This window comes from Sminthopsis crassicaudata, chromosome 1 (assembly GCF_048593235.1).
Source record: "Sminthopsis crassicaudata isolate SCR6 chromosome 1, ASM4859323v1, whole genome shotgun sequence".
Taxonomy (NCBI): domain Eukaryota; kingdom Metazoa; phylum Chordata; class Mammalia; order Dasyuromorphia; family Dasyuridae; genus Sminthopsis; species Sminthopsis crassicaudata.
Window position 1 is genome coordinate 62,341,523 of NC_133617.1, and position 13,633 is coordinate 62,355,155.

General features: G+C 37.8%; 1 protein-coding gene across 2 annotated transcripts in view; it reads right to left on the reverse strand.

The window, feature by feature from the left end:
- Positions 1-4,489: 4,489 nt before the first annotated feature.
- Positions 4,490-13,633, reverse strand: part of NCAN (neurocan) — a 62,141-nt gene continuing 52,997 nt past the window's right edge. Inside the window, exon 14 of one of the 2 annotated variants that reach the window (XM_074307056.1) lies at positions 4,490-6,089. Coding sequence is in view for 1 of the 2 variants with exons in the window: in XM_074307045.1 (XP_074163146.1) it covers positions 5,853-6,004 (152 nt within the window). In the remaining variant the exon portion in view is untranslated. The remainder of the gene's footprint in view (positions 6,090-13,633) is intronic. The other variant, XM_074307045.1, reaches the window with a different exon arrangement.

Here is a 13,633-nt window from a genome sequence, read left to right on the forward strand (position 1 = left end):
AGGCATTTTCTATAGCTCTTCTATCCATGTCACTCATAACTCCTATTTGTATTTGAATATATTATCCACAAGCACACCTTGATCTATTCTGACCCGGGTTCTGATCACAAGCCCTATTCCACCTTGTGTCTGTGAGGTTAAATTGAACTCCTGGCATCAGGAATTACTAGTCCTCTTTTGCTGGTCTTTCCCCTATGATGTGACTGCTACTCTCTGTGGTACCAAACTTTCCAGATCTATGTTAGCAATTTTCTTCTTGTCTAGTTCCTTTTCAGTTTAAAACCCTTTTGATATAATTCACAAGACTCCAAGCAAAAGTCTTGTTAGGGATACTTCATCATCTCTGATTGAGAATTCATTGTTTCTATATTTTAATTTGTGGCCCAGAAATCTAAATCCCTATCTCATTCAAGACATACTTAGCCAATTATTTACTTCCCAAATCTGTCTTTCTGTGCTGAATTCTACCATCCATTGGTTGGTTGTTATCCTTCATTTTTAAAGAGGACCAAAATGACATCCTGTTGGAGTCAAGGTACAGTGTGTCCAACTGTGGCTGTGATGTGAGCTTAGAAGGCTCTGCCATGCGTTGGGCACAAATAGTCCATGTGAACATTTGGGATGGAAGGGTCTCTAAATTTGCTTATATCTCATTTCTTTTGAGCTACCGTAATTCTGCTTTGCTCATAGAGTATAACGGTTTCTTTGATGTGGGCACTCCATGCTGGGCCCGTATTTCCCACGTTTCACAATTGATTCCAGAGTTCTTCAGAGAAACCCTGAGGGTGTCCTTATGAGAGTTCTTCTGAGGTTTTCCCTGTGAGGGTTCTTCATAAAATAGACTTTTAGACAAATGTACATTTGGCATTGAAATAACATGGCCAGCATTCTCTGCAAGAGAGTTTCAGAGATTGTCTTGTACCATATCTTACCAGGTGATCTCCAGAATATTCCTAAGACAATTCAAATTGAAGTAATTCAATTTCCTGGCATGGTGCTGGTAAACTGTCCAGGTTTCACAGGCATAGAACAACACATCTTCAATTCTTTGTCCGGGACTTCATAAGCCTTAGTAATGCTTTCAAGGTCTCTTCTGTTGGTATCATTAGTCTCCATATAAATCATCTGAAGTGGTTATCAGGTTAAGTAATTTAGAGGAAAGTTTTTGTTACATTTGGAAACACCACAGACAGGCAGCAGACCCCTCTATTGTTAACTTCAAGGGGATACTTGGTAACCCCTTATTAGATATTTGTCAAAGAAGGGAATTCTGCTGAGATTCTATGATTTTGAAATGGGTCACCTCCTGATGATTAATTTTTGAGTGACGAGTTCCTCTAAACTTAACATGGCTGATGTTTGGGCAGTAGACACCAAATCTAACTCTGGGCCCTTATTCAAACCCTTTCCAGCTTTGTAGTATCTACCTGAGACTTCAAGAACCTAGAGTCCCCTCTGCATAAATAATAATAACTAATATTTTTGTATTGCTTTAAAAGTTTGCAGATGATTGAATTTAGATCCTTGAGCTACAGGGTAGGGGTTGTCTTTTGTCTCTTTTTGTATCCCCAGCACTTAGCACAGTTCATGGCACAAAGTAGACACTTAATAAATGTTGGTTGATTATCTCATTTGGTATGAAGAAGGTTCCAAGACCTGAGGTCCCCTATAGAGGGAGTTCTAGGTAAAGGACTCCCTCTGCCAAGAAAGATAGATCTACATCTTCTCTGAAAGTTATTTTCTTAAAGTTCTCTGGGGCACTGATAGTCACATGAGAGGCAGAGATGAGACTGGAACCCAGAATTGGAGGATCTGAGACTGGTTCTCTGTCCACTATACCAGAGGTGTAAAACACTCAGCAATCTCCTGAGTGTGGTCTGAACCAGATGAAAATGTAGTCAGGAAATGTTTAATAAGATAAATAAAAATATAATCAAACATTGATAATCTTTGTACATGGCTTAGGGGCTCCATTTCTATTTAAGTTTGACACTCTTGCTTTGTATTCTACTGCTTTTTCACTTCCACTTTATAAATGAAGAAATTGAGGTTTACAAAATACAAATGATTTGTCTGTAATCCCAGAGAATGGATTCAAACACCAAAATCTTGTGCCAAGGAGCCTCGCCTCTAGAAATTTACATTAGGGATAGTTTAAAAGGTTTTTTTCCCCAACTAAAGTTATGCATATATTTAAATGAATAAATCCAGAGTTGATTCTTTAGGCTTCATTTTTTTTTTTGCTTATTATAAGTGATTTTTTCTCTTGCCCAGAGTAGTTATTTTTATCACAAATCCCTTGGTTCTATAGTGTTCAACCTTGTTCATTGTACTGGTACTGGGTGTTCAGGAAATCAGTCAGTCAGTAATAATAGCTAACATTTATAGAATGCGGTAAGTTTGTAAAGATCCTTTAAACAGCTCTCAAAATTAAGTGCTAATATTATTTCTATTTTACAGATAAGAAAACTAAGGGATCCTGAGGTTGAGTGACACATTCAGAGTCACCAAGCTAATAACTGTTAGTGACTGGGGGCACTGCCAAGTAGCAGCATCAATTAAGCATTTGCCAACTGTTTTCAGAGTGTTGGGTACTGTGTTTAGCTTTGGGGATGCAGAAAAAGCAAATGGAGTAGTTGCCCTCAAGATGCTTACATTCTAATGGACACGAATCTAATCATTTAAAATAAAAACAGTTGTTTTTATTCATTTTTATCATTAGGGATTCTTTTTTGTCTTCCTCACAGATCAAGCAGTGATGAGAAAAGTGAGTAAGAACATGAATCTAGTTGTAATGAGGTTTTACATGCAGCAAATTTGGGAAGCAAATCTATTCAGACTAATTCATGACTGATAATTCAAACTAATAATAAGAAAGTGACAGCTCATTTTTTCCATATAAAGACTATAGTTATATAGTCTATTATTATATTATGTATTCTTTTGTTATATCTATCCATCACTGGTATATTATATCTAGTCTATTATTATATCTATTACAGTCTACTTATTAGATATGTTTATCTATAGTCTATATAAGGACTACAGAGCTTTTTCCTAATAACCCCTGTCATATAGATAATATTATCCCATTTTGCAGATTAAATCTCAGAGAAGCTAAATGACTTTCAAGGTCACAGTCAGTGCATACTCATCTTTCAAGTCCGAGTTCTGCATTCTTTGCAGTATACTATGACAAATACATTGAGTGTTGAAGCATGTTGGGGGGATACTGACCAAACTGAGCCTGAACCACCCGTCCCTAGAAACCTATGACAGGATGATTACCAATCCTGACAGTTGAGCCAAGGAGGAGACAACAAGTGGGTTGAACTGTTAAAAAAATTTATTAAAATGTCCAAGAGAGCACACCAATGCACAGTGTCAGATATCACAGGCCTACGGAACACTGTAGTCACAGCAAAACCAGCTGAGTCCAAAGCTTTTCAAACACACGCACACAGCACACCCACGCATCCACATACAAAGATAATAAACAACCCCGTTGAGGGGAAAAGAAAAAGATATATATTTCCCCCAGCCGGGGAGGGGACCATGAGATGGCGGCAAAAAAACCAAAGACTAAGAAGAGATCAAAGTTACAGTGAGTCCAAAGAGAAAGGGAAGATGGGTAGGCAAATAATCATGAATATCTTTTCCCGGCCTCATTTAAATGTAGAAAAGGCTTTGAATGGAAACTTATGGACTCTCCTGGAAGAAAAGGACAAAACCAGCACCAGACTGTGGCTCAATATGACCACTTTGCAGACTGAACGACAGTTCATGTCCATAGCAGGAAAAAATAAAGAGAAAAATTCCAAATTAGGGTCCTGTTTGTACATCTATTGTCAAGTTTCAGAAGTGGGAGCCATGTCTTATTTTTCTTTGTCTCCCCTTAGTGCTAAGTATCATGACCCCCATACCTTCTACACTCCCCCCCAACGTTTAACAAATGCCCCATCTTCCTGAGAGCCTATTGCCACCTGTGATAAAAGCATTGTTTAAATTATCACAGTAGGAACCCAGGCTCAGTTGAAACTCTCCCCCTATTAAAACTTATGATCAATGCCTACTCTTTCATTTACAATTTTTAAAAAATGACTTTTTTAAAACTAGGAAATATATACAGAACCCAGAATACTGGATTTGCTCCTTGTTTTTATAAGCTTAGGGCGATGATGCTATGTTTGGTCTTTCAGCCACAATATACCCTGTATTGTCTGGGACTCAGGCAGCAGACTGGGCTTGTCCTCCACTGACTCCACTAGGCTCAATGAAGACTATATCCCAGGCTGTGATACTAAGACTTGTCACTTCACACTGGGTACAATTCACTGTTCTGCTTGTTATGGTTCTGAGCTAAAAAGAGAAATGGGATCTGGGAAGGGAAGGGGCTTCTCTGGACTGGGGAAAACACTCATCCTTTCTCACATCTTTGTTATAAAAAAAAAAAAAACCTGTTTAAAAAAAAGTGTGTGTGTTTGTGGGCTTTTTTTTTTTTTAATACTGCAAACCTTTCTACAATACGATCACAGGTGGGTGTTGCTACTTTGAGTTTTATGCATTTCTATTCAACCAGCCAGCCGCTGGAAATGGGCACAGGGTGGAAGGGGGAATTTGGAGAGAGAGTGGTGGGGTGGGGAATGGGGGATGGCTAGAGAGGAGATAAGGAAGGGCCTAGGGTGAAGATATAGTCTGGGAGACTATTAATGCCTGAGCTATGGAGGAATAGGGGTAGAGGTGTAGACAAACTGGCCCCCTCCTCAGACTGGCAAGGAGCTTCAATGCCTGTCTAGTTGTCCAGATCCCCATGACCTGGCATTTTGAAGATGAGAGGTATGAAGGAACCAGAGCCCTGCCAGTCCAAGTCATCCTGTTATCCTGCCAAGCAAAGGATCTTATAATCATAAAAACTCAGAAGCACAGAACCTTAGAATCAAAGATTCTTAGATAATATGAATAATAGATTCTCCCAATCACAGAGTCTGAGAATCAGATAATCTCAAATCATAGATCCAGAGAATCTCAGAATCACGGAATCTTTACATGTCACAGAATTTTAGTATCTGAGTTTTAGAATCTCAGAGTTGGAAGGGACTTTAAAGTCCATCTAATCCAACCTCCTTCCATCACCTGTCGTATTGCTCTGAATATAGGTCAACCCTGACTATAAACTGACCCCACTCCCATAACCTTCTAAAAGTATTGTCCCATCCTAGTTAAAGGTTAAGAGTTTGTGAGTAACTGAGTGGGTATGGATATGGAGTGGTATACTACAAGAATTGAGAGGTTGTGATTAAAAAACTGTTGAATCTTATATTCAGACCAAAATAAGGTACACACACACGTATGTGTGCAGATGTGTGTCTGTCATGTCATAAAAATCTAATAGTTAATGTCCATGATGTGGGAGAACAATCAACAAAGTCATGTACACATTTTTGTCATCCTTCTATTCTCAAGAATAATCATTTTAGGTAAAGTTTCAGCTCTGACTAGGCCACTGGCACAATAGTGCTTTAGTATTCTTGGTTCCCCAGTGGGGAAAAGAAATTCTCAAAAGTAAATTCAAATGCATTTTCATGTGCCAAATTCCCTTACTACAAATAAACAATCAGCCTTGTGAACAGAAGGTTAAACCAAAGCATAATATACCCTTCCTGATTGTTCTTCTTTTGATTAGGACATTATACCAGAGGTCTGTTGTAGATCAGACCATGTTTCAAATACATGGGAGAACCTTGTGGGAGTGAGAAACAGGGATGGAGAGGGCTTTTTACAAAGGAGACTGGGAAAGAGAGAGGGTTCTGTCAGAGTGGGAATTGGGGTTGTGCTTCTTATGCCTTAGCCCTTCAGCAGAAGTTGTCTTCCTCCTCCTTCTCCCAGTCCATCTTGGGATGCTTCTTGTGTTTTCTCCGTTCCTTGTGGGATTTATGGTGATGATGCTGGTGGTGATGCTGCTGGTGGTGGTGGTGATGGCGCCGTAGGCGATGTGACCTGCGAGCTACAGGAGAGAGAAACAAATATGGGCAAAACTCTTTACTTCAAACCTTGTAAATTTAGACTCCTTGATTATTCACATGGGGGTACTCTGACATTAACTTTTGCTCTGATGTGGAAAAAGAGCTGTTAGTGAATAAGGTTAGTTAAATACATATTACCCTCCTCCCTTCACCTCATTGTCTCATATAATTGAAAAAATATTTAATTGAAAAGGGGACTTTTAGCCTTTGTTGTTCATTTAACAGTTTTTCAATTGTGTCCAACTTCATGACCTCATTTGTGGTTTTTTTTTTTGTTTTGTTTTGTTTTGTTTTTTGGATAAGGAGAATGACAAATAGGGTTAAGTGATTGGCCCGTGGTCACACAGATAGTGAGTTTTGATCTCAGAAGATGCATTAATAATAGCCCCTAGTATTATTTCAGGGAGGTGGTTAGATAGTGATGCTTTTCTTCTAATGCCTCTGTTGTCTTAGGTAGGCCACTGAACTTCTCAGGACCTAGTTCTTCGTCTTCTTTTCCTATGAGGAATGGGTGCTTAAGTCTTTGTTTCAAGAAAAAGGTTAGAGTCATTAAAAGTGGCTCATAATGTCTCCAAAGCAATTCATCTATCGTCTTCTTGTTTTTTCAATTCTGGGCTCAGTTCATTGTCCTTCTACACTGCCCAACGTAAAGATAAATCCTGATGGACCAATTCAATGGGCTAATCTTCATCCGTTTGGTTTTTCCCGTGTAAATTTTAGAACAACTTTTTTCTCTTGCTGAATGCAGATGGTATTTTCCATCCAAACTTTTTTGGAATTGCCTTAGATCACTGAATTGCTGAGAAGAGCCAAGTCTATCATAGTTCATCATCATACAATCTTGCTGTGGCTGTGTATAATGGTCTCCCGATTCTGCTCACTTCACTCAGCATCAGTTCATGTAAGGCTTTCCAGGCTTTTCTAAAATCAGCCTGCTCATCATTTCTTATAGAACAGTAATATTCCATTACTTTCAAATGCCATAACTTGTTTAGCCATTCCCCACTTGATGGGCACTCACTCATTTTCCAATTCTTAGCCATCACAAAGAAGAGCCTGCTATAAACCTTTTTGTACAGGTAAAGGACAAACTTTTGAGTGATTAGGAAGCAACATTCCGAGGCTTGATGTCATCGACCCAATATCATTTGTAAACAGAAGCATCTGGAGGTTCTTACCTCTTTTATTTGGACTAAGCTAGATATTTTCTATGACAAATTTGGCAAACGTCTTCAGCAAGCATACATCTTGTTTTATGTTTTGCTTTATAGTAATAATCAGACAGATCTGTTTTTGTATCTTTCAAGGAATCATATATGATTTTTAGATATTCATAAGATATTCATAGGACTTGTTGGAAGAAAGTCTTTGATGTTGTATTCCATTGAGTTTACAAATGAGCACAGTGAGATAGATATGCACTATTCAGTCAGTTGTATAATGGTAAAGATCCTTTAAAATACCATCTGGGAAAGCCTGCTTATTCCTTTCTCATAACTTTGTCAAGGATACCCTTGGTATGTATGTAGATTATTCTCAAAGGTTGTTAGAGATGGAAAGCAGGCATAAATATGGGTCAGTAGTTAGTGGTATTCTCTTAACAGCCTTTTGGGAAATTATAATGTGTGTCAACCTCTTTGAATCTTCCCCCAAGTTTTTCATATCCTTTTTTTCAGCTAGTATAAGAACAGTAGCTAGCATTTATATAGCACTTTACAGTTTGCAAAGCACTTTACAAATATTAGCTCATTTGATTTTCACAACTCCTTATATAGATGGGGAACCTGAGGTTGAGGGAAATTTAGTGACTTGCCCCAGATCACCTATCTAGTAAGTGTCTGAAGCTGGAATTTGAACCCAGGCCTTCCTGATGACAGACCTAGCAATAGGTACAGCATTCTAATCACAGTGCTGCCCAGCTATTTCTATACATTTTGAAAAAACTACAGAATGGACTTCTCTATGTAAATACCTGGGCTGATTCAATTGTCCTTACTGTCTTTGGCACAGTGAATAGAATGCTGGCCTGGGAGTCAGAAAGAGCTGAATTCAAATATGATTTAGACACTAGCTGTCTGACCCTGGACAAGTCATTTAATGCTTTTTGCCTCAGTTCCTCATCTGTAAAATGAGCTGGAGAAAGCATGGCGAGTTACTTCAATATCTTTGCTAAGAAAATGGGGTCATGAGGAGACATAGTTAATCAACAACAACAATTTTTGGGATTTGTTTTTTCTTTACTAAGATTTCTAATTTCATATATGGTATGCCAGGGACATTAATGTTAGAATCTAAATAGGGTGGACATAATACTATTTTTGATGAAGAGAATAATGTTAACAATTAAAAATTTTTAAATGTTATCAATGTTACCATTATTACTACTACAACTCCAACAACTACTACAACTAATTCTACTATCTTCTACTACTACTACTATTACTTTCTTCTACTACTACTATCTTCTACTACTTCTACTTTCTTCTACTACTATCTTCTACTACTTCTACTTTCTTCTACTACTACTATCTTCTTCTACTACTACCTTCTACTACTATTACTTTCTTCTACTACTACTATCTTCTACTTCTACTACTATTATCTTCTTCTATTACTACTTTCTTCTACTACTATTATCTTCTAGTTCTTCTTCTAGTTCTTCTTCTTCTTCTTCTTCTTCTTCTTCTTCTTCTTTCTTCTTTCTTCTTCTTCTTCTTCTTCTTCTTCTTCTTCTTCTTCTTCTTCTTCTTCTTCTTCTTCTTCTTCTTCTTCTTCTTCTTCTTTCTTCTTCTTCTTCTTCTTCTTCTTCTTCTTCTTCTTCTTCTTCTTCTTCTTCTTCTTCTTCTTCTTCTTCTTCTTCTTCTTCTTCTTCTTCTTCTTCTTCTTCTTCTTCTTCTACTACTTTATTTTTGCTGAGGCAACTGGGGTTAAGTGACTGGCCCAGGGTCACACAGCTAGTAAGTGTTAAGTGGCTGAGGCCAGATTTGGACTCAGGTCCTCCTGACTTCAGGGCTGGTGCTCTGTCTACTGCACCATCTAGCTGCCCGACTACTACTACTTCTTCTTCTTCTACTATTACTACTATTTTTCTTTTACTATTACTTTTACTACTACTTTCTTCTTTTTCTTGTTGTTCCACTACTACTACTACTACTACTACTACTACTACTACTACTACTACTACTACTACTACCTTCTTCTATTACTATTGCTTTCTTCTTGTTGTTCTACTACTACTATTTTCTACTTCTTTTACTACTACTATCTTTTTCTTCTTGTTCTACTACTACTACTTTCTACTTCTTCTTTACTACTACTGATTTCTTCTTCTTTGTTTTCGTCTTCTTCTTCTTCTACTACTACTAGTAGTACTACCACTACTACTAGCACCACCACCACTACTACTACTTCTATTACTACTATTACTACTACTACTACTACCACTATTATTACTACTATTTTCTTCTTCTATTACTAAATAATGAGCTGGAGAAAGGCATGGCAAGTCATTTCAATATCTTTGCTAGAAAAAATGGGGTCATGAGGAAACATGGTTAATCAACAACAACAACAAAATATTTTTTAGGATTTGTTTTTTACTAAGATTTCTAATTCCACATATGATATGCCAGGGAAGGTAATATTAGAACTTCTACTACTTCTACTTCTACTACTACTACTACTACTACTACTACTACTACTACTACTACTACTACTGCTACTACTACTACTACTACTATCACCACTACTATGATGATGATGATGACACAAATAACAGTTATCATTTATTTAGAAGAATGCAAAGACATTGGCAGGTCCAACTAAGCTAGAAAGACTTTGAGTTTAGGTGTAGTGTCAGATGATGTGTTTGTTGTTAAGGACTGGCTCCATACTGAGAAATTCATCACCAGGTTAGCTAACTGGTGATGAATGTTTTTTCACTGTGAGATCTTTTAAAGGCTGTCTATGAAGCCAGAGAAGGTATAGAATCTATGTTGGCAGAAGAAACATGAATATTAGGGATCCTTAAAGTACAGACGCTCCCCCTGTCTGGCATGCTCTCTTTCCTCAATTCTGCCTCTTAGAATTCCTGCTTCCTCAAGTCTCAGGTAAATGTTACCTTCAGCAAGAGATCTTTTATCTTGTGTCCCTTAGCTGTCAGAGCATTCCCTTTTAAGATTAGTTTCCATCTACTCTTGAGGTATCTTGTATGTGTTTAGATAGATACGTGCTGTCTCTCCCCCTCAGAATGTAAGCTCCTTGAGGGCAGGGACTATTTCTGCTTTTCCTTGAGTTCCCAGGGCTTAGTACGATACTTGGCATATAGTAAGCACTTAAAAATGCTTCATGATTGAGCAAAAGTAAATATAATCTAAATAATTTAATTTAAATTTAATAATTACAGTAATAATTTAAATTTTGAAAATAATTTATGTGAATGTCTACTGAATCATAGGATCTACTTTCCCATTTCTACAAAATTTTTAATGGCCATATTCTATACATGCTGTGAGAAAGCACTTGATAAAAATCTGAGAAGGGAACCTGGCAGGCTTTTGTAAATTATATTCTACACCCACATCTTTACCATGCCACAGCTGACTGATGGAAGCAGCTCTGCTTGACCCCATTGTTTGTAGAAAAGAAAGAAAGAGTATTTGATCCAAGACTGTGAAGCACCTCTCTGAAGGTTCTCTTCCAACAAAGTGTTTCCTGTGCTTTTGTCAAAACCATTCAATATTTCTTAAAAGATGTGACAGAGATGACTTTGGTTGATGATCATTTGATTATAAATGTCACCTGGGGCATCATACCAAGTACTGTGTGCTTGCCAAAGGCATTTGTCACCACCCTGGAGGGTGTCTTGGGCATGGTCCAAATAGGAGAGAAATTTTCTACAGAAGATGAAATTGCCCAGAAGCTCCTGTTTCTGGATGACATTGTGACAGCATTGTAGAGCCTCCTACCTGAGATCCAAAACCGCTTAAAAGGGATCCGCTTGACTATCAACACAGAAAAACCAAGGGGATAAAAAATGACTATTGTATAGACACTGATATGTAGGTGGTAGATGAGACCCTATGCAATGGGCACATATATTATAGGATTATAGACCAGAAACATAGAGCTAAAAGGAACCTCACTTTTTAGATATAGGCCATGGAAATTAAGTAACTTGCTAAAGGTCATTCAAGATAGGAAGTGGTCAATAAACATTTATTAAATGCCTGCTCTATGCTGGGCATGGGCTAAGCATTGGGGAATACAAAGAAAGACAAAAAACAGTCTCTTCAAAATTTATGTGACCTCCCTCAAAATGAAGTGAGCAAAACCTTAAGTGTAAGGGTTAGAAAGCCTCTAGAAGCAAGGAATGCAGTTCAAGGCATATGGGAGGACCTGAGGGATGAGAGGTTCTGAGGCGCAGGCCAGTCCTACGCAGAGGTGGGGCACAGCCCCATGAGGCAGTGTCTGATTCCAGGTACCACGCCTCCCTCAGTGCTCTCAAAGCCTAGCACGCCTCCCTCCTTCTTCTCAGGCCAATCCCATTATGCCAGGTTCCTAGAGGACTTCCCCCTTCCCCCATATCATCAGTGGGGTATAAATATGTGCTATCTCAGAATAAAGCTCTCTTTTGCTTCACCCCCTACCTCCTGGTGGTCTGTCTCTATGGGATCCAAGTTGGTGCCTGAAGACGCGTAAGTGTGGCCTAGCCATGCTGTTGAAGGATGGACATTAAGAGTAGCTCAAAGGGGAGCTACCAGGTTAGAGTAGTCCATAGGGGTGTAACACTTAAGAACATTGTTCATAGAAACAACAATATTATAAGGATGATCACTGTGAATCACTTAGCTACTTTGATCAATACAATGATCCAAGACAATTCCAAAAGATCCACAATGAAAAATGTTCTCTACTTTGAGAGAGGACTGATGGACTTTGAATGCAGATTAAAACATACTTTTAAAAACTTTATCTTCTTTTTTCCCTCTTTCCTTCTTCTCTTCCTCTCTTTCTCTTCTCCTTTTCTCTCTCCCCTTCTCTCTCTTCTCCCTTCCTTCCTTCTTTCCCTCCTTCCTTCCAACATAGCTAATATGGAGATATGTTTTGCATGACTTTACATGTATAATTAATATAAAATTTCTTGCCTTCTCAAGAGAGGGCAGGGAGAGGAGCAGGAGAGACAAAATTTAGAACTTAAATTTAAAAAAATGTTAACAATTTTATGGTCATTGGAAAATATTTAATTAAATAAATTATATACACACACACATATATATGACAATTCCTACTCTCAAGGAGCTCATGAATGGGGAGAAAACATGCAAATAATTATATATATTTTTGTGATACAGTTCTTTCTATATTTTAGAAATGAGGCCTTTATTAGAGACACTGGCTGTAAAAATGTTTCCCCTAGCTTTCTGCTTCCCTTCTAATCTTGGTTACATTGGTTTTGTTTGTGCAAAAACTTTTAATTTAATGTAATCAAAGTTGTCCATTTTGTATTTCATAATGTTCTCTAGCTTTTTTTTTTTGGCCATAAATTCCTTCCTTCTCCAAAGATCTGATAAGTAAACTATCCCTTGTTCTCTTAATTTACTTATAGTATCATCTTTTATGCCTAATCATATACCCATTTTGACCTTATTTTGGCATGGGATGTGAAATGTAGGTCTATGCTAAGTTTCTGACATATTTCTTTCAGATTTTCCCAGCAATTTTTGTGAAATAGTGAGTTCACAATTATATACAAATAAGATCTAGACAAGATAAATAGGAATTAATCAGCAGAAGAAAGGTATTAGAATTAAGGGAAGGTTGAGAAAGACTTCTTGTAGAAGGTAAAATTTTAGGTGGGACATGAAGAAAGTCAGTGGACTGACAGGAGGAAGGAGGGCATTACAAGCTATAGAAGAAAGATTGAAGCCAGGTATTATAATTCCAGAGCAGTGTTCTTGCTCCTGAAATATGCTGCTTTCTCATTTTCAATGGAAATGGACAATTCCAGGCCTGGAATTGAGAGAAGAAGGAAGAGGGGAAGGATAAGGAAGAAGAGAAAGAAGATAGAGAAAGAGGAAAAGAATAGAAAGAGGAGGAAGGGGAAGAGGAGGAAGAGGAAAAGGAGGAGAGCAAATATTCTTTTGTGAAATTAGGCACAGTTTTAAAGTGAACCAAGCTTCACCCTGGAACAAAAGCCCATCTTTTTCAAGATCATACTCTTCCAGAGAAGAGTCATACTGCATGAGCATGAAGCATGAAGTATTATAGTTTTCCAGGAATTAAAACTATGGTCATCCCAAGGGCAATGGAGGGGCATGTGATGTGCTTGAGAAGCGAACAGCCCAAGAGCCGTGGTTCAAAGCAGAAATGTCAAATACATGGCTACATGTAGCCAGGATGCTCCCCGGCATGGTCTCAACCAGATCAAAATATAATTGGGAAATATTTTACAAAATAAATAAAAATACAATATGACATAGAGAACATTACATTTTAAAGCCAAACCAATATGCAGCCACAGGGATGCTTATTGTGGGGATTGATAGTCTCTTCTATTTGAATTCAACTGCTTAAAGAATGGTAAAAGACTGGGAAAGGAGAGGAGCAAA